Raw genomic sequence first — 26,546 nt, 5'->3', positions numbered from 1 at the left:
GCGGCTCGCTGCGCTCCCCGCCCCCTCCCCGCCTGAGTGCGCCTGCGCGGCGGGGGCCGCCGGGCCTTGTTGTGGGGCGGCGGGGAAGCACGTGAGGGGCGCAACGTCATCATAAACACTCGTAGGCAACATGGCGGCGCCTCCGAGCGGCAAGGTAACGGCGGCGCCGCGGGGAGGGAGCCGGCCCGGCCGGGCCCGGAGGGAGCCCGCGGGCCCTGGCGGGGCCTGGGCCCGTCCCGGCCGGGAGGGGCGACGCGTCGCAGCGCCCTGCGGCCCGGCCGCCGCTGAGCGGGCCGAGGCGCTGCGTCTCCGCGGCCGTGTCGTCCTCAGGGCTGCCCTCGGGAAGCCCTCGCTGGCCTTGGCCGTGCCGCGGGGCGGGCGGGGAAGCGCCGGCTGTCAGGGGGCTCCCTTAACGCGAAGGCGCCACGCGGGCCTCGCCGAGGCTCTGTGGATGAGCCTCTGCAGCTTGGCAAGGGGAAAGTCGGGAATAGAAGGGAAAACTCAGGAATGCAAGGTGAAAATCGGCAGTTGGTCTTCGTCCAGATATCTGCTTGGTTTGAGGTCACTCGAGGGGAACATGTGGCCCCCTTTGCCTCCTCTCACATGGTTCTGAGTTGTCTCCTCGTGCTTTTTATTGTGCAGATATTTATAGTCAATGTTTCCATCCTAAAGCGGTTACTGTGTAACACCGAGCTCCRGAGCAGGTGGGATTCTGTGAGATTTACAAGCTAAGCGCAGTGTTTGATTGTATCTAGCCAGCGTTAGGTAGTTGGTTCACTTTCCTGTCAAGTGGTAGTGAACGATCACTTCAGTTCATGCTTAATTCACTGCAAGAAAATGCATATAACAAGTTATCTCTGTGCTATTGGAGGCTGCTGTAGCATTTTAAGCTAGCAAGATAATTCAGCAGATAACTCTGTGGTAGAATTTTATAGAGGGACTGAGCCGATAAGCCAGTTCAGGCTATATCCTGTTTTAATCAGGAGTGGAACAGGTAGTTTGCTCAGCTGGGGTTGCTACAGCTTTAAAATGTTGCAAGCAGAATTCTTGACAGCTCTTGAGGGCTGTGGCTCTGTCCTCCCGACTGTTTCCAGCTATGCAAATAAAGCTGGTATGCAAGAAAAGAAAAGTTACCCTTCTGTTTCTTCTCTGTTGAGTCCTAAAAAGGAAATACTTTCAGCCTCTCAATGCAGAGATAGCTTTGTTAAGAAATATTTTCCTAGAAAGCCTTAAAAGTAAGTGTTGAAGCCCTGCTGCTGTTTCAGTTCTGATCGAAATGAAACTTGTGGTTTGGTCCATTTTATACTCAGTCTAGCAATTTATTGGTTGATGCTGTGTATTTTCATTCCCATAAGTGATTTTCATATTGCTTTTATCAGGACCTATTTGGCTTTTTTTTTTTTCCTTTTTTTTTCTTTCTTTTTTTTTTTCCTCTCCTCGTTTTAAGGAGGTGTTGCAAAACTTTTTCAGTTATGCCACATCCAGAACACTAAGGAAACTTGTTAACTTCTAACACAGCAACGTGTTTGTAATTTGTATTTAAATTATAGCCAGTTGAAAAATAGAAGTACTTGATACAGAGAACAAAACGTCAGTTCTGTTTTCAGATCCGCCCTTGCATAGGATGTTAGAAGTTTCACTTAGGGATAGAAGTTTCACTGTTATCAATAGGAGAGGCTCTGGTTTTCTCTAACTCTCCCCTGCTGCCTTAGACTTACTTGGGTGCTCGGTTGATCTCTCGGTGATTTGACTTAGCAAGCTGGAACATCTCCAATCTGTGTGCACTTATTTTTGGCAGGGTTAATGTTCTGCTGGTTTAGGGAGCGTGTCCCCCTGTTGCTGTTTTGGATGTTATCRTGATGCTCAGTGTGCTTGGGCACTACTGAAACTTCACTCCAAGTGAAGCGTGGCAGAGTGCAACTTGGTTCAGACCCCAGCATTCTCACTTAAGTTCTCACAGACTGAACGTGTCCTTATTTAATTCCCCTTTGCTTCTGCCTGTGCAGTGCTGTAATGATGTGTTTCAGGTAGCAAACTTTTGAAAGAGCAGTAGATAGTGGCCTGGGGGGGTTCTTTAGTCTCATTTAACAGCTTTTATTGCATGGTATTACTTGCAAAATACTGCATAAAGTAATTCCCGTGGAATGTTCCTGAGACTGATAAGTAGGATAGAAAATTTCATAAAATCTGAGATAATCTGTTTCAACACACTATACGTATCAGGTTGCATTTTTGTTATATTTTTTTACCTAATTCCTCTTGCCCTTCTATCTTTTTTTACAGTATATTTTTCAGCTGTTAGGAAAAAAAAAATAGGATATTAACAACTTGGTTACCCCATATCATTATCTTCTCTTTTTTTGCCTTGCTTTGATTTTAGCTTACTATTTTACTAGGATATGACTTGTAAATTTAGTCACATCGCAGAATCACAGGATGGTTGAGGTTGGAAGGGACTAGAAGGACTAGAGATCATCTAGTGCAACCTCCCTGCTCAGGCAGGGACACCCAGAGCATGGGGCACAGGGTGGCATCCAGGCAGGTTTTGAAACATCATTGTGACTGTAGGTACTGCATTCTTTACTTTTTGTTTTAATTTTAGTTATTACAAATCTTAGAAGTTGTTTGTATGTACAAGTTTCTGTTCAATGTTTTTCTCCGTATGGGTTACTCAGTTCTGGAAAACTTAATGCAGTGGAGTTCTGGTTTATGGCTCATTCCTTATTCGGGACCATCTGGACTAGAGCAGTGTGAGCTTTGATTTTCTCTCCTGTCTTAGAACTGCCAGGTTTTTGTGCAAGTAACTTGACAGTAAAATCTTTCATTTTCAGTGCTTTTAATGGCAGGCACCCAAACAGGTATGCTTTTTATCTTCCTGCTGCTTAGCAAAGCTCTTCACCCATAAAACAGAAAACATGAGAAAATGAAGTAAAAAGTTGTGTGGGGAGAAGTACAGACTTTAATTTTAGTCTGTCAGCATATGGGCTATTATAACAACTGGCTTGTTAATGACTTTGTCAGCTATAATAAGAGCGACTTGTGTGTTCTTGGAGTTTGGTGTATCTTTGGCATACGTGTTATTAGATCTTTCTCAAATTACTAATTTGACATGAAGTGTCAGACAAGATATTATTATTCACTTGCCTGTTCCCTTGCTTTGAAGGTAAAGCTTGCTCTAAGCTCACACCTTTAGCCAGTGTGATCTCAGCGTTTAGGAGTGTTCAAGTAGCACTGTAGCTGCTATTAAATAGCAGTGCTCTGAAGAGTGATTGTTGCTTTTTGTTTGTTTGTTTATTTTAATAGCTGTGCTTATCCTGGCTATAAAATGTGGTTTGTATAATTCGCTTTGCATCCTTTAGGTAATTTATTGACGCAGATAGCAGTGGCAGATTAGTTTAGGGGTAGCCTGTGGTTTAAATGGTGTCTCACTGTACTTTCTGGTTAAATTACAGGGCCTGGAGACTCCTGTATTATGTATGTTGTTCTATTTTTAGGAAGCGTTTGATTTAAAATGGTTACTATTTTCTTCAGCTTTTATCATTCACTGTTTACAGAATCATCTCTTTTAGAAATTCTTTACTTTTTTTTTGTAAACAGAAGCTTTTGCCTCTTGAATTTTGTTAAGTCTTCGTTATATTCATGTATAAAACAAGCAGTTCACTGGTAATTCTGAAATTCTTGTGTATTCTTTCTGTTTTTATTATGGATTTTCTTTTGTATAAATGCTCACGATTTAAACAATATGATACTGTCTGAGCATCTTTGCCTTTACTGAAATCTCACTATGCCTTCATAAGAAGCAAGAATACATGATACTCTTTGATTTTTTTTCATCACAATTTAGGTTGAACTTAAAAAATTTACTAAATTCTTACGATATGAGGCTCCCAGTGTTGTCAACTTGTTCATATTTATCACAACATAAGCAATGTTTTTTTAATCAGGAGTTGTAGTGAATCTTCTCAATGTTTTTTTAATCAGGAGTTGTAGTGAATTTTCTGTGGGTCAGAAAGTCAATATTTCTTCTAGCTTTAAGCTATTTTATGTATGTAAGATACCTGAGGACAACCATTGCTTAAATTGAATTGATTTTGTTGGTCTGTAGTGCTTCTTCCTGTTTTTCATCTTTTGTTTTTTTCCCTCCAATTAAAATCCCTAAACAAGATGCTGATCAGCTGATACATGTGCTAATATTTATAGAGAGCCCTGTCCTTCCTTAACTTGCTTTCTTGGAATCTTTCAAACCACAATTGCTTTCAAGGAGTGCTTTGACTCTTGGATCCACAGTGAGCTCCTTACCTGATCGCCTAGTCTGAGGGGAAAAATAAAGCAACTCCCGTGGAAAAGCAGCTCGAGTCGGGGCTTGCACAGGSCCGTGGTTGTTGAGCGATGCAGAGTGGTGTCTCCGTCACAGCGTGAGCCCCACAAGCTGTTTCCATCCGTCACGAGAAGCTGCACGGCCTCTTGGCAGAGCGTGCTGGCCCTGGCAAAATCCTGGCAAAAGCGGAGGCCGGCTTGGATAAGATAAGGTAGCAAATTTGACACGTGTGAAAGGTAGGATTAGTTAATTGAGAGCTGCTTCTCTGTTCTGAAGTGGCCTGTGTTTGACAGATTGCTAACCTGTGACACAGAGTTAAAAAATAAGATGTGAAAGATCGGTGCACATCCAGTCATCTGATGCTGAGCAGCCCCCCAAAACCTGCCAAGCGAGTGTTTCTGAGGCATCTCTTCTTAGGTAGYTGTGCCTGTGATTCAAAGCCTTTGAGGAACTTAAGGATGTCATGGATGAGGGGATAAGTCTGGATTTGGTTACTCATATTTTACTGTGATATTAAGGGAACTGTTTTGCATAGAATAAGCTTTAGCTTAAGAAGGTATTTGAAAACCTTGGAGTTATATGTGCAGTTGAGAGACTGAATTTTCAATGATGTTTAACCTGTGTTACTTTGCATCTTCAAAGTAACTTTGCCTTGTCTCTTGTGCTTGTAATTTAATGTTTCTATCGAACATTTTTTCTYTTGTTTGCTTTTCGTTTGTATTTTTGTTGGGCCAGTAGGGTCTCTCTTCAATGTATATAGTGCACAGATCCCAGGATTGGGTGCTTTCCTTGAGCAGGCCAACAAATGTCTGTGTAGAGGAGAAAACCCACCAAACCTGCCATTATCCACGTCAAAGTAGTTAACTGGGTGGTTAACGGGAGGRTAAGTTTTTAGCCTCAAGCATCTAAACAAAGTGCGCTGCGGGTGCTGCTTTGCTTCCCTGTGGCTCTGTTCCCAGGATGGGTTGAGCAGCTGCTGGGATCTTCCCGCAGGCCATGAGGATGGTGGCCTGGGGAGGCAGAGGGGTGTCCCGGGGTAGGGATTGAAAAAAAAAAAAAAAAAGCAAAAAGCCAGCACAAATTAAATTTCACTGTAAGATATGCTATAAAAGTACATAACAACATTTATGAATTGTAATCTTTTTCTATAATTGTAGAGTACGGGGAAGCGGAGCAACTCGGTGTTTCACATAATTCACAGATGGCAGTTTTTCATACCTGCTTTATTATGTGAGAAGCTGTTTTAAGTACTTCTTAGACATTCTTTTGTAAGTTGAATAACCATTGGAAGGAAAGAAAAATGTTAAAAAAGCACTTTAACAACTCTGTTGTATTAGCACTTGGTAACTGTCGGAGGAATTACTACAAGATTTGCCCTGTTAGATAAGAATGAAACGCAGCAGTTTCATTCTTATCTGAACTTGGAGAAGTTTCTTTCTGTAGTAATGGGGAAAGGGAACTGCAGCGTGAAAAATCCTGTTCTGCCAACCTCAGAAGCTGTTCTTGTTGCTTTGATTTCATCACCTTTTTCAGTGGGGCACAGGGGCAGCAAGGAGGGGCTGCCGGCGCTGTACGGGGTAATGAGGATTTCTTCAGTTACTCACCCACTAAGTGGCACTGAGGGATTTTTTTTTTCTTTTCCAGTGAAAAGAGAAGTTTGTGTTTCTGAAAGATGATTAATGGATTGACAATAAAAGCATTGTCTGTAATAGGGATGCTTTGGCGTAGAAGAACTAGTATAATGTACTAGAGAAAGTGCTTTTRGACTGACAAATTTTACTTTGTGATATTGAGTAAAATCATATGTAGAAATGCACTTCTACAGGTCCTAACGAAAAATGCGCTAGAAGGCTTTTCTGGCACAGCTGTCTTGGTACTCGATAACTTTGACTCATATTGGCCTTCAATTCATTTTAAGCTCTGTATCTAACTGATTTAGCTGTGTCTTTAGCTTGTTAAGCTTAAAGACCTATTTCTTTTTTAGCTACTCTGCCTGATCGAAAATTTGATCATTTAAAAAGTCTGCAAAATAAGTACATTGAGAAGGAGAAATGCGTGTTGCAGTAGTGAAGAAGTATAATACCACTGTCTAAATAGTTTTGAAAATTGTTTTGCCTTTAAAATTATGTATTTCTTTGCAAAATATTTGCCGCTTGATTTGAAAAACTAGAAAGATTATAAAAAAATSTGTTACTGTTTGCATTTCACTTCCCTAAAAATTTAGTTTGGTATGCTAGGGACTTTTCTTGCATTAAACAGCGTGGGGTTTTTATGTAGGTGTGTGTGKGGGTGTTTTGTTTTGTTTGTTTGTTTACCCTGTTAATCTTTTTATAGAGCTTTTAAGATGATTTATGGTGTGTGGCACTGTAATTTGCTCAATTTTGCTGCTAAATTTTGACAGAGAGGACTTCTGTGTGGGACTCTTGGGTGTGATTGAAATACTGTGGGGAATGTTTGCCCCAGTTCTSTCTTCCTAACGCTTAAATATAAAACTGTGGACAATGTGTGTTCCTGCAAACCACCTTCTGACCATTTCTAGCTTTGAAATGGAACCTRAGCCATTACTGACTCTAAGACTCTGATTTCGGTGCAGTTCATCCTTTCTGCTATAAACTGTCCACTTTAATTTAGACTTAGGTTATCATTTCTAGGTGCTTAAATGGCAAGTAGGGAAAAGACCAGATACATCAGAGGGTTTTTTGGTGTTGGAAAAGCTGCGTAGTGTTTCCATATGAGCCTTTGAATACTAATTAAAAATATTGGTATTGGATGCTTTTTTTTTTTTTTTTTTTTTGTGACTACCTGGCAAAACAATAATTGGTGTATTGCTTAGGAGATTGATGATTTAAATAGTTTCAGTTGCCTTTTGATAATAGGGAATTGGAAAACTGATTTTTGTGGGAGGGCTTGGAAAGAAAGGTATTGAAAACCCTAGTGTGCCTCAGGAATTTACTTCTCAAGCTATRTAGATGAAATAATGACTACAAGAAGTGGTAAAAGTAAATTGAAAATGTTGCATTTATTTTGATATCCTCTTTGTTATAGGTTGCCTATGAGCAAGAAGGAGTTTTCATTCATTCATCCTGTGGAAAAAACGATGACCAGGACAACTTAATAGCAGGAATACTGCGTGTCATAGAAAAGGTATTTATTTAATGCAGTTACAGAATCTTCCTAATATATATGGCAAATCTTAGGAGTTGTTTTGAGTATGATTTTTTTTTAAATGAAGATCAGTATATTTAATGTTTTGCTGAGTATTTTGTATATTTATGTAAGTTATAACCTAATCATTCCATAAGCAAGTAGGGAGCTATAGGTGATTTGTTAATTATGTAGTACTGAATGTTTTTTATGATTATTTGTGTATTAGGAAAACGAAGTAATAGTTGACTGGAGACCATCAGATGATACTTTGGATAATTCTAATATCCTTTGTGCTGGCAAGGTATGTTAGTTCATTTCATTAGAGATTTTTCTACGATGTATGTAAGTAACATTTGAATATATAGCTTCATATCTGGTAGCAAAGTCTATTTATGTGACTGCCACTGGTGTTAGTAGTTACACCTAGGAATCATATTTGTGAACTGCAGGTTAGATTCCTGTTTGAACTGTATGTGTGGGTGATGTGTGATTCATGTATAAAAAAGGAGCAGACCATCTGCATAGCCAGAAAAGGCCAAAGGAGTGTAAGCAAAACCATGGTCACTGGTATCCCTGCAGGGACTGTAGTCTGGTGTTTCATGCTTCATAATTAGGCCTAAAACAGAGAGATACTGTTCTAATGCAAAATAAGAAAGAAGAAGTCTAGGGATATTCTAGAATCAATGAAATTTAGTGTTTAAACAGTATTATTATCATGTAAACTAAAACAGAAAGATTTAATTTCTCATTTAAACAAAGTTTGTTAGTGTATGTTGGTTTGGTCTGGAGATGTTAGGATATATTTTAACGCAGTACTAAATTTATCACAGTAAAACCTCTGTTCTATTTGCTCTTAATGAGAACTGGATTTTGCTGTGTTTATGATGTTTCTAGAAAATTTTAACACTGCAGGATGGGGGTGTTTTTTGCTGGTGAAAATAAAGGTGCTTATTTTTAAGCTTGTTTAATCAGAGAAGTTAGGTCAATTTTAGCATGTTATGTTTTTTGATGTGATTTTTTTTTATTTATTTATTACTGCTCAGGATTCAAGTTCTGTTGTGGAGTGGACTCAAACTCCTAAGGAAAAATCCCCTCGAGGAGCAGATCGTCCAAGCAGTTATGAAGCCGAATGGGACATGGTTACCACTGTCTCTTTTAAAAAGAAACCTCATTCAAATGGAGGTACTTCCAAAATAAGTGGAGTTTTTGTCTTTGTAGTAACTTTAACTGAAGAATTGTCTTTTAAATCAATCAAAAATCAATATAAATTTATTAGAAATTGAAAAGTTGGGGTCATTTCTCGTAGTGAAACTGTGAGTGTGGAAAARTTTGCACACCAGTCGTCTCTTCTAAATTGTTTCTCCTTTAAATTACAGGACATGTATATTGAGAAGGCATCTTGCATCTATAGCATCTTTCTCTCTGTATGATTAGATGGTTCAGCACTTTGATCTGCATTGACTTCTTGCATTCTTTCAAACAAAATCCAGTTGTCTTGTTAGAAAAGAGTGAAAAATATTTACTACTCAAATGCTTTTTCCTACTGGAACAGCAGGGGGAGTTGGAGTCTAAAACTGTGGTACCTGAGTGCCTCTTGTATAGAAACTAAATTTTTCTTGTCTGAAGCCCTTTTGGCAAACTACTTGATTTCATTGCTACGTCATTCTGACGGAGTTTGAGTAGATATGTGTGTTTAAAAGAAAACTGATTTTTAAGAAACACTGATTTTTAAGTTTCGCTTCTGTCCTTTTGATTTTTCACATGTAATATTTCTTTATAATATACATATATTCACATATTTCTTTATAATATTTATAACAAAGACTGGTGCTTGTCATGCATAGAATGATTTTATCATTGTTTCCTATTTTTTTTAACATCTTTAGAGTACGTATTCACACAAAGTTAGGGAGCGATGCAGAGCTGCATTTTGCTTTTTGCCACTTCTTATTTCGTTCTAATATGGGAGCGGATGGGAGAGGGTGCCAGGTCTCCAGCAGTCATGTTGGCAGGCTTATGTCCTTGGGCATCTGTTYGGTTTGAATGCCCTCACTCCTTGCACAGTATTAGAAAAGAACAGGAAAGTTCTCAAATTCCTCTTCCCTCATCTTAGTAGCAGCCTTACAAGGCATGGCTAATATTGTGTGCAGTGTATAGTATACATGATATTTTTGTAACATTATATTTAATTTGAGTGAGTAGTGCTACCTGGCACAGGAGCTGGTGGGATTTAACTTGCTGCTGGAATTTAATATATTTRTGTGTTTACCTGCTGAGCCATTTTTCTAGACTGTAGGCAAAGCTTTATGGAAGGAGCTGGATGGATTTGGTCATTATTATAACAGCCTGTAGAAGATGAGAAGGCACAATGAAAGATCAGGGTAGTTACAGTATAACTTTTATTACCAGAACCAGTCTTTGAGTGTACATATGTTTTGTTCATTTTTTTTTCCTGTTTTCTTTTTCTTCTTCTTGAGACAGTTACTATGTGCCTGTAGTTGCTAACACTGGAAGCCAAACTAAAATCATATGCCAATCTTGTTTTTAAGATGCTACAACTCATGCAAATGGAGAAAGCAAGTGGTCGTTCCTGTTCAGTTTGACAGATCTGAAATCAGTCAAGCAAAACAAAGAAGGAATGGGATGGTCGTACTTGGTGTTCTGTCTAAAGGATGATGTGAGGCTTCCAGCTCTTCACTTTCATCATGGAGATAGCAAATTGTTGATTAAATGCCTTGAAAAGCATGTTGTGCTGAGTGAGTAAGTATCAGTTAACTTGATTCTAGAGTGTTTTTCTCTAGTTTCCCTTTCAATTCTTCCTTAAACCTCTCCATTTCTTTTGTTTTAATTTCATTTCCTGTTCAGGGAAATCTTCTTCRTGCAGTCTCAGGCCATGAAGGAGATTGTTTTGTTTTGAACATAGGGCTCTATTTACTTCCTTGCAGGACTCCTCCAACCTGTTGCTGTTAGGCTAGGGCAATTTTTTGGGGTGACACACATTGTAAACACTGGAAAAGCACTCTAATTGTATGGTGAGTTGCAGAAAGCTTTATATGTTATGTGATCTGTTAACTCTGCCTCACAATCATACTTCAGATTTTTTWAAAAATCAGTTGCAGTTACAGCTACTTAATGAACAGGACAAATTATAAGATGGTCCAGTGAATGCTGGTGACATTTCCATTAACCTAAGATGTTTTTGTGACCATAAACAAGATGCTTTAATGCCCAATGTGAGGCTTTTATCAAAGTAGTTCAAAAATTTCCCTTGCACCTTGTCTTTCCCATCCATTTAATCTATTTGAGGCTTTAACACATTCAAATTACAAGCTCTGCTTTCATACTACTGTTGTGTTTTTTATTCTTTTCCATTGACAGTGTTTAAAGATATTACACATTTGAATGTGTAAAAAGCAGTAGTAAGCAACAGGTTTGATAATTAAACTCAATACTACAATTATGGGTCTGTAGTTATACTTGCATTAATTGTAATAGAGTTTCATGTGTTCATTATTAATTGAGACTTTCTCTTAATCTCAAAGGCATAAAATACCTATAGGACATTGCTATGCTAAATAACACATTGTTTTGTCTTTCTGAATTCAGGAAGTATTTTAGATATTTTGCCTTTGCAGGGGAAAGTTTTCAGAAACAGGGATCTTAAATACAGCAGAATACCCAACACCATTTCATGAGGCCACGTTTTTTGGACAGCAATTTGGTCATCAGTTTGATAATGTCCATAATGTTAGTTTGTTGATTACCATACATTATTTCCAGGCCTGGAGTCATGTGTCGCAAGTCAGCATGTTTTACCTCGCTACATAATGTCTAGTGCCAAGTCCCTAAACAAGTAATGACTTCTGGTTCCCTTTTCAAATATTCTGTCTTTGATACTTCCCGGTGAGCACTTAGTTACTTACTAGGCTTCTTTTAAATGCTTTAATGGATCCTTAGTGCTTCATAGCCTCTGGGCAGCTGATGTGAGCAATGCTGCTGGGGCAGTGCAAATGATTTCCAGTTGTGTGGGGCAAGAAACTGTATGAAGAAGGGCAATCATCAGGTCCTGTCCCTTTCTTAAGAGACAGCAGGTTTACAGTGGGGTGTTCAAGAATCTTGAGGAGTGGAGCTCCGTTAGGTCGCATCCAAATGTTTAGGGTGTGTTGAGCTACCTGAAAAAGTCCCTGGTGTCACAGAATGGATTGTCAGGTGCTTTGAGAACTTCAAAGTAAGAAACAGAGGAAGTGACAGAGATCAAATTTGAATGAAGTTAAACATTGGTTGAGCAGGGACTTCTAGTTTGAGTTTACTTAGATTCCTAGCTTCCAGTTAATGTCTATTTTGTGATCAGAGTCTTTTCTGTAAGCTAGTTGTGAGTTATGATTCTTGCTCAAGGGGAGAAATGTACCACATAACTTGTGGGACTGGTAAGCTTCAGTCTCTATGCATTTTTATCCTTTCGTAATAATTTTGTGTACGCAAAATTCAAATGTCTTTTAGGGGAAGGTGTTTGCTCAAGTTTTCTGGATGCTACAAGCAAATATTGTTAATGTAGTCACTAGTTGTTCTGGGCTCTGCTTTGTGTATATCCTAGTATTGATGTGAGGGTAGAGTCTAACTGTTTTCTAAAATATTTTTTACTCCTTCGAAGTACTTTTTTCTTCTTTACTCCCTTCTCTAACATTGTTCCTTTATAAAATGTTGGGTTATTGCTAAAATTGCTATGTGTAAAGTGACCTAACATGGAACAAAATATTTGGGATTGGTTGCTCTGAAGGCTACACACTTCCTAGTTTGGCTGCACAAGTTTCCTAATGAGAACAAGACTCTGCTGATGGCACTCTCTAAGCTGGAGTATTGCACATAATTATTTAACCAAATGTCTAAACTTGCAGTTTGTTTTGAGCATTGCCAAGTAGCTGTTGCTAATCAAGCAACTGGCCAGAGGGAGCATCTACTTAAAATGGCAAGGTCTTAGGAGCTTTCCCTTCTCATGGTTAGCAAAGACACGATTCATGACTCAGCCTTGGCCCCGGCGCTGCTTTTGAGCAGAGGCCAGTTGAGTTTATTAACTGTTGCTGCCTCAGAGCTGTGACTGCAGCGTCTGGCTGCCTCAAAATGAGATCTGTTGTCGGGTTTCATATCCGCCAGTGTTAAGTGCGCTGTCATGCCGGAGTTGAAAGATAAGGCTTATTAAAGTTCTTATCTTCAGCTTCAATATCACGGTAGGTGATGCAGGTAGTATTAAAAATAAAAGTATTTGTTTCATTCAAAGTCATGGACATGGATTTAAACTTTAGGAGAGAGAGCAATAGAGAAGGTATTTTGTAAATGTAAGGCCCTTGCAAGAGATTAAAATCAGATGGCTCAAGTTYTTGGCTTTCCCTGGTTTGGCTACCTCACTTCAAGGCTTGGATGGCAGATTGGCTGCAGGCCCTCAGCTCCCACTGTTCCACTATGTGTGTGTAAAATGTGGCAGCTCAGGATGCTCAGTTGATCAGGTGCCCCTGCCCAAGGAGGGGAGGAGAGACTGGGGGACAGCGAGAGCCGAACAGTAGAGTAAATACTTGGAACAACACYGTTTCAGCTGGCTTTTGTCTTTACTTTTTTCAATCCTTTTTATCTGCCTGTACATGCTTGAGAGAATCGGATCTTACAGTGAAGTGTAAGAATGTCTGCAGATGCTGAGTTAGGCCAAGTCAAGCTGATCCAGCTTTTAGAGCCTGTGCAAAAGACATTTCCACAGCTGYAGTGAGGTGGTTCTGTTTTGCAGTATGCCTAGGATGTCTGTAAACTATCAGTGTGAATTTTGGAATTGTTTGGGCTGACAGTAGCTGTTGTAATACTGTTGATTGTTGAAATCTGATTTATTTTCAGAAACATTCAATAAAATACAGTTTGCATTATTTTATATAATGCTTTACAGAGTTCCTTAAGGAATGATTTTCTAACTGATAAAGAATTCCTTGATTGTATGTGGTGATTTGGGCTCTTTTCACTTATGTTAAAGGTATCTCTCTGTATATGTGTAGAGAGTGAGTGTCTCACTAAATTTCCTTTCTTCTCCTTTTTTTTTTCCTCCATTGTCAGATATAGGAAATCCTATTTAATCTCATAACTTTAAAAAATTATGTTCCTATGGTAAGAAGCTACATGACAACTGACAAGTCCTGTTTAGTAACGTGTTAGCATTTGACTTGTACCAGGAAAGCTAAGAATAATCTTGCATTAAACCTATTTTATTTGAAGAAAAAAAATGTTTTCAAAAACCCCTAAACATTCTAAAGCATTTCCAGGAAATACTGGTACTTTTTATAGAAAGTCTGCACTTTTATTATATTGCAGATCACCCCAAGATAAAAGAATTCTTCTTGTGAATTCTCAGAACAAGTCTTTGTCTCAGTCTTTTGAAAATCTCCTTGATGAACCATCATATGGCTTACTGCAAGTATGTATTGTCTTTGAAATATTTTATTCCAAAACTCATGAAAAAAATCACCATATTGTTATCCAGTCTTTCAAATCAATTAATGGTAATTACCTTAATACTTTTCTCATTTACCCTGATTTTTATCATAATGGATATACTATATGATAATACTGATTTGTGAGCCCTTAAAAACGTTAAAAATCTCTTTTGTATGTTATTGCTCCTGATGGTTTTTGTTGTTATGTTTACTTTGAATACAAGAATTCCAAATAATCTGAGGCTTTTCATATAYTACTTGTTTTCCTCATTATAACACAGAAGTTGAAGAAAGATCCATACACCGCAACGATGGGCAGATTTTCCAAAGTTACAAACTATATTTTTGACAGTTTTCGGTTAACTGATCCTGCAACTCACAGACGACCGCCATCAGAAATGGCAGATTTTCTCAATGATGCCATTCCGGGGCTAAAGATAAATCAGCAGGAAGAACCAGGATTTGAAGTCATTACACGAGTGAGTGTGTAAATTCTCATATGTATGTGAAGCAGATGTGTAGGGTTTTTTTAATGCACACTTGAGAAGTAATTGTGGAATTCGAAGCCTGGTGAGTTAAGCCCTTCTGCTTAGTGATGGTTGTATAAGCTCTGCAGCTTGGACTCTGACAACTTGCTACCTTGCACTAATTGGTTAGTTAATCAATGAGGAAAAATGTAGTACATGGTACATAGCAAAACTTAGTGACCTATATGTTTTAATCTGCTRAACACCTCTGACTCCTAAACAGCTGCAAAGGGATTGGCTTTGTGATTGCCAAGATCAAAACRTTTTTAGAAAATAAATAATTGCCGTCTACCAAAGCCAACTGTGCTCGAGCATGGAGGTTGGCCTCTTCAATCCCAGTTTATGAGCTATGAACCTGGCAGCTGCCAGCAATTCTCGAAGAGCATGTGGTGTGTTCGGTTTTGGTTTGCTAGCTTTAAGGGGGTGATGTGCTTAAATTGATCTTCCAGCTACCTTCTCAAGGAATAACATCCCAGGGTGTACAGGAATAGCATCCCTGAGCTTGGGTTGCCTGTTGGCTCTCATGATGATAATGCTTGATAGGAGCAGCTTTTTGAACTGAAGCTTCTTGTGGCTCCTCTTTGCTGTGTTGCACATATCTGTTGCACTCCAGTTGCACAGGAGTGTTTGGTCCGTGGGACTCTCCTAAAGCTAGTTCCAAAGTGCTTGTGGGCATGAAAGGTTATTTATATAAATAAGGGGGGAAAGTGGGAACCTAAAATTTGAAATCCTGTAAATGCCAAGATCCTGAGCACTGATTGTCTCTACAAACTTTTTTCTTTTGGTCCACACCACTGTATAATTTAGGCACAGTCTTAGAGTCCTGAAGTCCATAACTAAATTATGTTCATGTGAAAATGTAGTTGCACCAAATGCGAAGAAGCAGCAGCTAGCTTAGTACTATTTACATATTTGTTAAAAATAGTGAGGTATTTCAGTGGGATTCATGTAACATCTTTGTGTTTCAGATTGATCTAGGAAAGCAGCCTGAAGTTAGTAGAAGAGAGCCTGTGACAGCTGAGGAGTGGGCTAAGAACATGGATTCTGAAGGAAGAATTTTGAATGTTGACTACATAAAACAATTGATATTCAAAGGGGTAACCTGTTTTCCTGAATTCAGCAAGTCCTGTGACTTACCCTGGCTTGCTTTCTGTTTCTTACCAAACTCTGGTTTTGCTGTTTTCATTAAAATTGTAATCCTTCATGCATGACTTTGGGCATGAACCTGTCAGTGCTCCTGGAGAGGCTTTACCAAGTGTGATGTAATGCTAAGTGCAAACCTCAGCCACCTTGAAAGCACAGGAAGTGTTGCACAAAGACAGAAATCCTGTGATGCCTGGCCTGTATTGAAAAGATGAAGGCTAAATGGTTGAGGGGGAAATCAGAGTGTCCTTCTGTAAAACATCAATGCTTTAATGCTAAGATACTCTGTTATTGTGTTAGGCTGCTTTGTTCTTTTCCAGAGCAAACTTGCCTAGTCTGCCCAATAGTTTGTCATCATTTGGCCTGTATCAGGGTAGACTCTAATCACTTTGACATTTTTTTTCCTTTTAATTATTGGCTGAAATTTTTCTAACACGAAGGTAAAGTCATTCTCGGTGCAAAAACATCTCGAAAAATGTAATTACACATAGTTATCCTGTGTAATGTTCTTTTGCTGTTTATGAAATGTTATCTGGGAAACAACTGTGTGTTTTTAATTTGTAGGAGCAGATAAAATTTGGCTAAATCATAAAATGCTGAAGCTTATTCCACTTTTCCTTCAACTTTAAAAATTATTTTAAGTGCTGTATTACTGTGGAAATTTCCTCACAAAATTAAAGTATTTTGTTAATGTTTCCTATCCTTTTTTTTCCCCCTAGGGTCTTTGCCATACTTTAAGAAAAGAAGCATGGAAGTTTCTTTTGGGGTATTTTCCTTGGAATAGCACTAAGGAAGAGAGAGCAAATCTGCAAAAAAGAAAAACGTGAGTACAGATTTGCTGCTCCTTGTTACAAAAGGCATTGAAAAGCTTCCCCTTTTGAAGACACAGATTAATGTAGGAACCTTTTTTGAGGGTTGACAGACAGCTGTTTAATATTGTTGAAAGTAGTGAAATATTGGTCRCACATTTTTAATTAGATTGCTATATTAAAGTAAAAATATTATTTTTTACTTAAAGTAAAAAACATTACTGGATTTTTACCCTATTTGTGCCAAATAATAAACAGAACAAATAGCTGTTGAAATAGAAAGCMATAAAAAGAAATCTAACAATTAAGCATACTTTGGGTTTTTTTTTTTTTTTTAGGGATGAATATTTCAGGATGAAACTGCAGTGGAAATCTGTCAGTGAGGAACAGGAAAAACGAAATTCAAGATTAAGAGACTACCGGAGTCTTATAGGTAAGTTTAGGTCTAGAACMAGTGTCTAGAACTTTTGAGGCTTTTGTATGAAGAAGCACAAACAAGGCCACCTGCTGCTTGTTTGAATATTTATTATTTCGGAGATGTCAAAATTTTATTATACACTTAACATCATTATTTTTTTAACTAGAGCAATTTAGATCTTTATATTTTAGTGTTACATGTTGGCTGAATATTTTTCTTAATAGCTCAAACTATTGCTCATACCACTTCATGATGTAGTTTTACTTGGAAATTTCATTAAAATAATGCTGATATGTAAGAGTATGATACTTCTCTTTATATTTTAACTTTCGTTGTAAGCATTGGTATACATCCTGTGTGTGTGTATGTTTGTATGTGTGTATGAATATATATTATATATGTGTGTGTGGCTAATTTTTTGTAATATTCTGAAGCTTTGGCTTTGCTTGTTGTAGCTTGTTATTTAACAGGCATACTGGGAGTTAAGAAAGATCTTAGGCTAGTAAATTGTTTTTTCAAGCATATGTTTAGATATACATAAGCATATTTATATATACGTATTCTCAGGGTCCAAAAATGGTTTTCATTTCTATTGAAGCAGTGCTGTTCATTAAGTGTTTGGAAYGCATACAGCAGATTTATATTGTGAAATGTAGGAAATGACAAGATTCTTTTTTTTAATGTACTCAATTTTGCGTATTTTAATATATTAATCTTTAATWTCAAATTAGCAGAGATTCTGCTCTGTGTGTACGTATGCCTGACGTGAAGCAGGTAGTTGAAGCTCCATAAAGGCTACAGGGATTTAGGAAACAAAAACTTACAAAAAGCACTACAATGGTGGTGCAGTTTTTCCATTGTGGCTTCTGCTGCATCTCATAAATATTACATGCTTATATTAAATTGTTTTTAATCCTTTTACATATAAAACACTTTCATTGAGTCATAGTCACATTTTTTTTCTGATAGAAGTATACTTAATATTAAAAAGAAAACATAAGAAAGGTTTTAAATCTGTTTAACAATGTTTTTATTCTAGGCAGGATCTTCTAATTTTAAAATATTCTTTATTTCAGAATGGCATTTGGTGATAAGTTGTCATATTAAACACTTCAAAGCTTTGCAAGTGTGTGGCAGGCAGGGAAACGGGAGCTTGAATGTTTTGGTTTTCTTAGATATGGGCTTAGAACTTGCTTTGAGAACGTTTTTTTAAATCTGGACTGTTTTCTTAGAAAAGGATGTAAACAGAACAGATCGGACAAATAAGTTTTATGAAGGCGAAGATAATCCGGGATTGATTTTACTTCATGATATTTTGATGACCTACTGCATGTATGACTTTGACTTAGGTAAGCTGCATTCCTCTGAATTCAAAAGCCTTTTAATTTTCCATTACGTTTTGCATATAAAGCTGTTAATCCCTTGAACTTCTGCTACTTAAAGTGCTTTCTGTAAATGTCAGGGTTTGTGTTTTAATAACATAGCTAACTTGGTTGAGTATCTTTCCCTTCTTGCTCCCTACTGCCTCATTCTTACCGCAGGCAGATGCATGCAGGAGGGAGGAGAGGATGGATTGGGAATTAAGTGCAGGTTGCCTTTGCTTCCCCTGTGGCCCTGCTGCTGCTTCCGGCGAGCTGAAGCAGCCTTGCTTATTAAAGTTTAACTGGGCCTGGGTAGGCAGAGCTTCACTATTATTAGTATGGCAGTCTTGAAAATGGCTGYAAGAATCATAAACCAGCTGCCACTGCTGCAGTTAAAACTCAGCATGTAGAACCAGCTGTTTGCAAACACGAATGTTCTTGTAAAGCTTGGCTTTGAGAAGTACCCTTAAGTCTGTCAAAAATTCCACTTTAGGTTATGCCTCCGTTGGGGAAAGAAAAGCACATAATGTCTTCTGTTAAGCACAATGTAGCTGAGAGGTCTTTGTTCTTGGCTTTGATTAATTGTTTAAGAAAGGYGGGAAGGAATATGTGTTTTTAATGAGTTTCTTTCCCTTTCACCCCAGCATGAGATTTGACTGTTCTGTGCCTGGTTTTCTTTTTATCGTTTTCTGCCCCAGAAAAAAAAATGTAAAAAAATCAGAACTGTAGAAGTCCAGCTCTTGCCAAATGTGGAAGGCAAGAGGAAGGTTTCATTAACTGTCAGTGAATTTGCTGCAGAGACTTCACAGAATCCCAGAGTGGCTGAGGTTGGCAGGGACCTCTAGAGATCAYCCAGTCCARCCCCCTGCTCCAGCAGGGACACCCAGAGCACRGGGCACAGGGCGGCATCCAGGCGGGTTGGGAAGATCTCCAGAGAAGGAGACTCCACAGCCTCCCTGGGCAGCCTGYGCCAGGGCTCTGGCACCCTCACCTCCTGCCAGCTTTTAACCTTTTAGTTGAGTCTAAAAGGGACTTGGTGTTAAATTCAAATGTATAGAAGAAAAAAATTAAAACTGAACCTGTTTGAGAAACATAGGTGTTTCACRTGTCTTTGCACATTTTGGCCTGTATTAACATGCAGTGAAATGAATCTTAGTGCAATTGGAGATGCTTTTGACTCGCTCTATAAAAACATTATTTGAAATGGCTTAAATGTATGCAGCGCTCAAGTCTTCTGTTTTATAAACAAGCCAGAAGACTGGAAATAGGCTGTGTTTGACATAATTGCATCTACTCAAGGATTCTTAACTACCCAAAAGCATCTAAATAATGTTTGTTTCTTTTATCCTTCAACAGCAGTTGTAGAGAGGTCCGAATGTCACCAAGTGCCAGCTGGGGCACAGAGCAACTGTGGATAAATATTTTCACTTGAATGAAACTACTGCTTGGGATTTTTTTTTTTTTTTTAAATTTTTGTGGCCTTTCCTGCTCACTTTTGCTTCCTGTTTTCACATTCRTTGACTCAGCCATCTTTCCAGTGACTCATTTTAATTATTTAACTAGGAAATGAAATCTGCAAAGTCTGATTGAGAAATACAGTGTCGTAGTAACCAACTGCTAATGGCAGCCCCACACATCCCTTATGTGCTCAGTTAGTGTGGCAGGTCTGTAGCAGTTGGTACAGAGAGGGTAACCTGAGGTTAGAAGTTGGAAGATAGTTGGAAGGTTCAAAAAGTCCTTGTTCTCTGCTGCTATTAATTATGATGTAAAAATTACAAACGAGCTGGGAGAAACATTTAGAAAAACTAARATTTGAAAAACATCTTGCAGCCAGCTAAAGCTTTCGGGCTGTTTCTAAAAATGACGTGMCCTGGAAAGGAGTGTTACATTCTCCAGCTCCACAAGCTTTCCTCATGTGATGTGTGAACTTGATCAACTGTTTCTATACACAAACCTAAAGGCTCTCATGCCAGGTTTGTGTATTTTTCCTCTATGCTTCTCAGATGTACACTCTGCTATTTGCTCCTTTCCCACTTTCACAGGGAGTAATATTTTTTGTTCTTATGTTTGCTTGATTACACAGCTCTTGTGGTCGTAGGCATTGATGAACTTATAATACAATTCAGATGGGTTTTCTGCACACTTCTGCCCTGTTACACCAGTAATCAGCTCGGGGAAAGTTTAGGATGCACAGGAATATGCAGGATCAACTCCTCAATGCRAAATAGTGTGAATGAAAGTAGCTCACTGTTCTGAAAAGAAATACAGCTCTTGTTCTCCAAGCAGAACCGACCCTTCTCCTCTTACCTAAATAGCAGTAATCCTTAAAGCATAGTCAGTGCCAGGGGAAAAAAATGTAAGTTGAAAAAGATCTTCAGTCCCTGAAAGCTTTTGCACTGCCTGTTTTCCTGGAGTTGGAACTTTACATTTCTCCTTCAAACTGAATTGAAAAACAAACAAACAAAAAAGAACAAACTTCAATTGATGGAGGAAAAAAAAATGTGGACACTGTAAGAGATTTGAAGTATATGTAAGAAAGGAATCTGTTGAGAGAGGGAAAAGAGAATTTTTTTTTTTTTTTTTTTAAATGAAAGTATCAGGTATATAATTAAACCTTTAGAATACCAGTATTGGCTTTTGAGCTAAAATCCAGTGATTAAAAATGGAAACTTCTTTCTTACTAAAAAATGCATTCCTTTGTCTCTTCAGTTTGTATATATTGTAACAGCTATTAAAATGTGTTTAATCTTCTCTTTAAATATGCATAAATTGCTGCTAAATCTTGTTAGATGATCTGGATCTTGGTTATTAATGCAGTTATTACTTCTGTAATACTAATGTCTTTTTATTAGTTGTAGAGTTGAAAAATCTCAGTATCTGTACCAATTTCTGGACAGCAAACAAACTCATGAAACAGATATTTTGCTCAATCTCTTCTTTGTTTCATGAAAGAAGTATTTCTTGTAGTCATTCAATGCAGTTGAACTGGTTAGCTGCTCAATTTAACTAAATACCTGTTTGCTTTTGTTCCCTTCCTCAAGGTTACGTCCAGGGAATGAGTGACTTGCTTTCTCCTGTCTTGTATGTTATGGAGAACGAAGTGGATGCCTTTTGGTGCTTTGTATCATACATGGATCAAATGGTAAAGTATAAGGCTTGTTTAGCTAGCATAGACAGATAAGCTGTGGAGAACACATGGTATTTATTTTGCTGTATAAAGCTCCTTTAAAAAAAAATATTTTAAGGTAAAGGTCATGTTGTGTTTGATGTGTATGCTGTGTCTGACTCAAGCTGGGTTTGTGATGTTTTAATGTACAAACTAGACAATTCTGATTACTTGGCAATTCCCAAATAAGTCAGGCAGTTCCCATATTAGCCAGGCAGCATGACCAAATACGTGTTAATTTGGAGTCTTTTGATTCAGTTTATGGCTCTCTGTCAGAGCTACCCGATGGCACATGTTAAATTTACTTAAACTTTTCCACAAATTGAAGCTTTTCTACTTGTGTATGTGGTGAAATAACACGTGACTGTTGTTAGAATTAAAAAAGTCTTATTTGAGTGCGGTGATGCTGTTTGGAGATAGGGAGAGGAGGCTGATATATGAAGTATAATGTTTTAAGTATGAAAATATAAAAAGGAGTTACTAAAGAAAAGTAAGTCATTGCTTAAACTTTCAGCCAAAGGCAGAAACTTCATTATGTATAGGTCCTTTAACTGCTTCATATGTTAAATATTAAGAGAATAAAAACCATGCCTGCCATAATATATTTTTTGGTATAATTGAATATAGCCATAGATCTCAAGATTATGGTTATTTGAATTAATATGAGTACCTGACAGTGCTAATATTTTATTCCACCCAGCATCAGAATTTTGAAGAGCAGATGCAGGGTATGAAGACTCAACTAATTCAGCTGAGTACTTTGCTTCGCTTACTAGACAGTGGATTTTGCAGTTATTTAGGTAGGTGTGTTTTCACACACAGTAAATTAAACAACATAGTATATTCTGTGTGAATTGATACCCTGACCAGTTCTTTAAATATATTTGTAATAGTAATGTTATATGAATCCAGGACTTGTTCATTCCAGTGAATTCTGGTGAGTTCATTCCAGTGAATGAATAATAACTTTGCATTATTTTTGTAAACTAAAGATACTTAAAAGACTTCAGTAGCTGTTTGATAAAAAAAAAAAAAAAAAAAAAAAAAAGGGTATCTTACGGACTTAAATACCTTCTCCTCTACCAAAGATCAGTAATTTTGAAGAAGAGGGCATTCTGAATTAAATAATGATATGATTATGTACCTGGAGAAGGTGTGCATTATTTTTATTTATTTATTTTTAACTACTATCTTAACCAAATTTGGTGTTTTTTACATACATATATATTTATATATATAATCTTATTTCTAGAATCTCAAGACTCAGGCTACTTATACTTCTGCTTTCGATGGCTTCTTATCAGATTTAAAAGGGAATTTAGCTTTCAAGATATTCTTCGACTCTGGGAGGTAAGATATTTCATCTCACAAACTCCAGCAGTCCTCCTTTAGAACAACGTGATTAATAATCTTAATATTGTTAACAAAATTAAAAAGAAAACCAAATCTGGGATCAGTGCAGTGAGATGAGGACACGCTGATGCATYTTGTGTCCTCCTAGCCTGAGAAGCAACTTGGGGAGTTTAATGAGTAAAATCTTTCAAAGATSTGATGGGTATAAGCTGTTTGGGTTTTTTTTTTCTTTTTTTTTTTTCCAAAAAGCTTTGGAGAGGATCCTTCCTTAATGGCTGAAAGGGTAAATGCCTCTGTTTGGGTCAGGCATGTTTCCATCCCCTGTGTGTGCTCGGGTCTAGATGCAGTTCCTCAGGGGAGCCTGTGCACTGTGCGTCCCTGGAGACTGCACAGGCCACCAGCGGGGGCCCGGCAGCGGGTGCTCTGGAGGCCCTGGTGTGTTCCCAGGWGGGTTTCATGGTGAACCTGGATCAGTGTACAGGTCTCAGTACTCCTTGCTTGCAAAGTAGGAAGCAAAAATGGTATACAAGTAAACTGTATTTGGTAGTGCATACATTTTTGCATTACTGTTGTTTATCAGCCTGTTTATAGCTTTTTTTTATTATTGGTTTTTTTTTTTTGCATGAAGAAAATGCCGTAATGGAATAGAGAATACTTGAAAAAGATACTTAATTTAGGACTGAGTTCAATATCTTAGTCTTCAAGATTGACCTCAGTCCCCTCATCTCTGAGAGTAATTTCTATAACCTTCCTTTTGCTGTCAAAACTATTGCCCTTAATAGGGCACTATCAGTGGACAAGCTGGGGAGGGGACAATATAGTCCTAATCAGCTAAGCTTGTAATGACTCAAATGTGCACTTATCACTAATTTGCCTTAAAATACAACAAAACACACACACATACAAAAAAAAAAAAAAAAAAAGGCAAAAACAACAATAACAACCGAAAAAAAAACTTGAAATAGTTTTAGGTATACTTCAAAAATAGCTTGTTCTTATTTGTATCACTAAACTTTAGAGCTTAATGAAGTTCTTTTTAAGACTTTATTTCAATGTCTGCACTCGTTTGTCAGAGGAAAAGCAAGCATTTCAAAGGAGATTTTCATGTTTTAACAGGTGATGTGGACGGAATTGCCTTGTCAGAATTTTCATCTTCTCCTCTGCTGTGCTATCTTAGAATCTGAAAAACAGCAAATTATGGAAAAGCATTATGGCTTCAATGAAATACTAAAGGTAGTGAATTCTTATGCATTTTTAAATATTGACTCTTGAGTTAGCATGAAATAAAAACATACTGTATTATGGGAGAAGAAAAGATGTGTAGTGTCTGCTGAAGAGTTAAACTTGAAGTGCATGTTATCTTATGTAACATCATTACATAAGATAATAAGATGTACTTCTAAAATGATTWATTTTTGCTTTGCCTTTGGTAATGTGGTTACCTCTGAAAATGTGAATTGGGGTACATCTGTGTGCGAGGTATTTTGTCACGTTTAGTAGTACTATGGATTCCTATAATGGSTCTTGAGTAGTGGTGGTGAAAACCTATTTTTGGCTGTTAGATCTTTCGGTACCCATTTGTCAGTGAAGGTATAGTTGGCCCTTCATACTTTAAAGGGGCAAGCTCAGCATGCAATATTAGCAGTTGTATAATTGTAGGAAACGTTATTTCATGTTATCACACTTAATATTCTTTGTGAACATATTTCTAGCATGTCAACGAGCTGTCTATGAAGATAGACGTGGAATTCATTCTTTGCAAAGCAGAAGCCATTTCTATGCAGATGATGAACTGCAAGGTAGAGTATCTACTGTCACCGTTTAGAGACAGTATGTAGGGGCTGCAGCTGTACATTAGGGCATACTAATAAATAAACGCTTGGGTTTCATACGAKTATACTGTCTACCTTCCCTCAAAATGTCTATTAGAAAGAGTGCATAATTTTGTGAGGGCAATACTGTTTGCTGGCTGAAAAACTGGATTGTGCACTTTAGTAAAAATAAAAAAGTCATTACCAAGTATGGTAGAGTACAAGTAGGTTTATATTTGCTCTCAGGAAGGGTGAGGTGAAAGGTGTGTAGCGCTGAAAGCAGGTCAGACACTGGCAGCAATTGTTCATTCAAAAATTAAAATTTCAAGACTTTAATTTTGGGAATGAAGATTATATTGTTAATTATGATTTGGTTATTGGGCCTGTCAYCTTTACTGTGATTTTGATAAGCAGATGCAGCAGATTGCAACTTTAATGAAATTCACATGGAACTAGTATTGAAAGAGATGCTTCTAGTACACTTAAATTCAAACAGATGGTCAGTTATTTGATGGGAAAAGARCCACATGATTTTTTTTTTCACTTATATGATTGGAGCGATGTTTTTCCCCTCCCTATAGGAATTGCCTCAAGCAGTTAGTGAGATCCTGGGTCTAGAGAGCCGGTCTGTGACACCGGACTCGGATACCGGCGATGACGACAGCGCCGCTGTGCTGAGCTGCCCCACGTCGTTGTACCAGAGCATCACAGCGCCCGTAGCTGCGGCCAACGGAACGAGGGAGAGCAGCCAGCAGGCAGCCGAGACACAGAGCCTGACGCCTGCCTAACCGCAGCGGGGGRAGCCGAGGAAGGACTTTTGCTGAGCACGTCGTATTTTTTTTCCCAAGCACTTGAGAGGTGGATATTTAAATTTGGTGTTGATTAAGCTTTAAGGTTGGAAAGAAAATCTGTACTGTAATGCTCTTGCATTAAAGCTTTACAACATGACTCGACTTAATTATTTTTGTAGTTTCTTCTACCAAAATAGCCTTTTGTTTTCAATAACATTCCTTAATATTTTTGTAGCCAAGTGCATTTTCTTTTTGCTGGTGAACTGGAAATGGGGGATGATTAAGAATGAATCTGAAGGTGACGTGTCTGCTGAGCTTCATAGGTATTGAGCTAGGACATGTGAGCTCTCTGAGCTAGGACATGTGAGCTCTCTGAGCACATTCAACATAAGCCAGCTGAAGCTGCTGTACAAAATTTCCACGCTGAAGAGATGCCAAGGTGATAAAGATCATTTTGTAAATGAATGGGGTTTCCCTTTCTCAAATGTTTACAAAAATACTTCTGAGTATTTGTTGCTGGTTGAATGTAGATTTGAAGCGGACATTTTTACTTACGGAGTTTAATGTCCAAATACTGACCTTTGTGTAACTGGGAGTGGATGAAAGTATATTTTTACATTAACATATCTTCACTTTATATATACATATATATATTTACACACATACACACACATAATATAGATAAATGTTTGTGAATACTAAAGGGATAGTCATATTTTCAATATCTGAATAGGCTTGACTATTCATTCGTATGAATCAGTTTGACCAAATTAATGCACAACTCTAACTTGGGCTCTTTTTCAAAACTATTTTCTAAATGCAGATAACTTTCATGTGAATACATTCAGTCCTATACTTGATGTAATTTTGCAATTGATTTCTTGCAAACTTTACTAATGTTTATCTTTGCTAATAGATTAACTGATCAATAAAGTACTTTCACTGTTTTTATGCCAGATTACTTGGAAAATCCATAAGCTGGTTAAAGAAATCAAAAGTTATCACAATAATATTAATGCATTCTTTTGTATATGCAAAAGGCAGTGTGAGTTTATTCCATGCCATGCTGATGTCCTTTGAGGTTATGTGGAATTTAACATAACTGATTCAGTGTACTCATTATTTGGTAACTATTGTACATATATAAAATAAAAATCAAAGCTGATTTAGTGTTTTTAATTAAATCGTATTTAGAGAAAAAAATCTAGTTGTCTGGTTGTTAATGTAATAACATG

At 37.8% G+C, this 26,546-nt stretch overlaps 1 protein-coding gene across 2 annotated transcripts; it reads left to right on the top strand.

The window, feature by feature from the left end:
* The first annotated feature begins 130 nt into the window (after positions 1-130).
* TBC1D15 (TBC1 domain family member 15) lies at positions 131-26,435 on the top strand. Of its 2 annotated transcripts, XM_026052768.1 has the most exons (17): positions 131-154; positions 7,364-7,462; positions 7,692-7,766; positions 8,509-8,647; positions 10,015-10,225; positions 13,811-13,913; positions 14,214-14,411; positions 15,428-15,556; positions 16,322-16,425; positions 16,750-16,844; positions 18,062-18,178; positions 21,232-21,332; positions 22,057-22,156; positions 22,609-22,706; positions 23,826-23,942; positions 24,422-24,508; positions 25,102-26,435. In XM_026052768.1, the coding sequence occupies exons 1-17, from the start codon at positions 131-133 to the stop codon at positions 25,306-25,308; spliced, it is 2,004 nt and encodes a 667-aa protein (XP_025908553.1). In that variant the 3' UTR covers positions 25,309-26,435. The 2 variants fall into 2 exon arrangements, with proteins under 2 accessions (XP_025908553.1, XP_025908554.1); XM_026052769.1 differs by lacking the exons at positions 131-154; positions 7,364-7,462; positions 7,692-7,766 and having other exon boundaries at positions 8,541-8,647; positions 14,217-14,411; positions 25,102-25,490.
* The last annotated feature ends 111 nt before the right edge of the window (positions 26,436-26,546 follow it).

Source organism: Nothoprocta perdicaria, unplaced genomic scaffold (assembly GCF_003342845.1).
Source record: "Nothoprocta perdicaria isolate Ctin4 unplaced genomic scaffold, notPer1 scaffold_91, whole genome shotgun sequence".
NCBI classification, from domain to species: domain Eukaryota; kingdom Metazoa; phylum Chordata; class Aves; order Tinamiformes; family Tinamidae; genus Nothoprocta; species Nothoprocta perdicaria.
The sequence above is the reverse complement of the archived record's forward strand: the minus strand, read 5'-3'. Positions and strand labels throughout refer to the sequence as shown.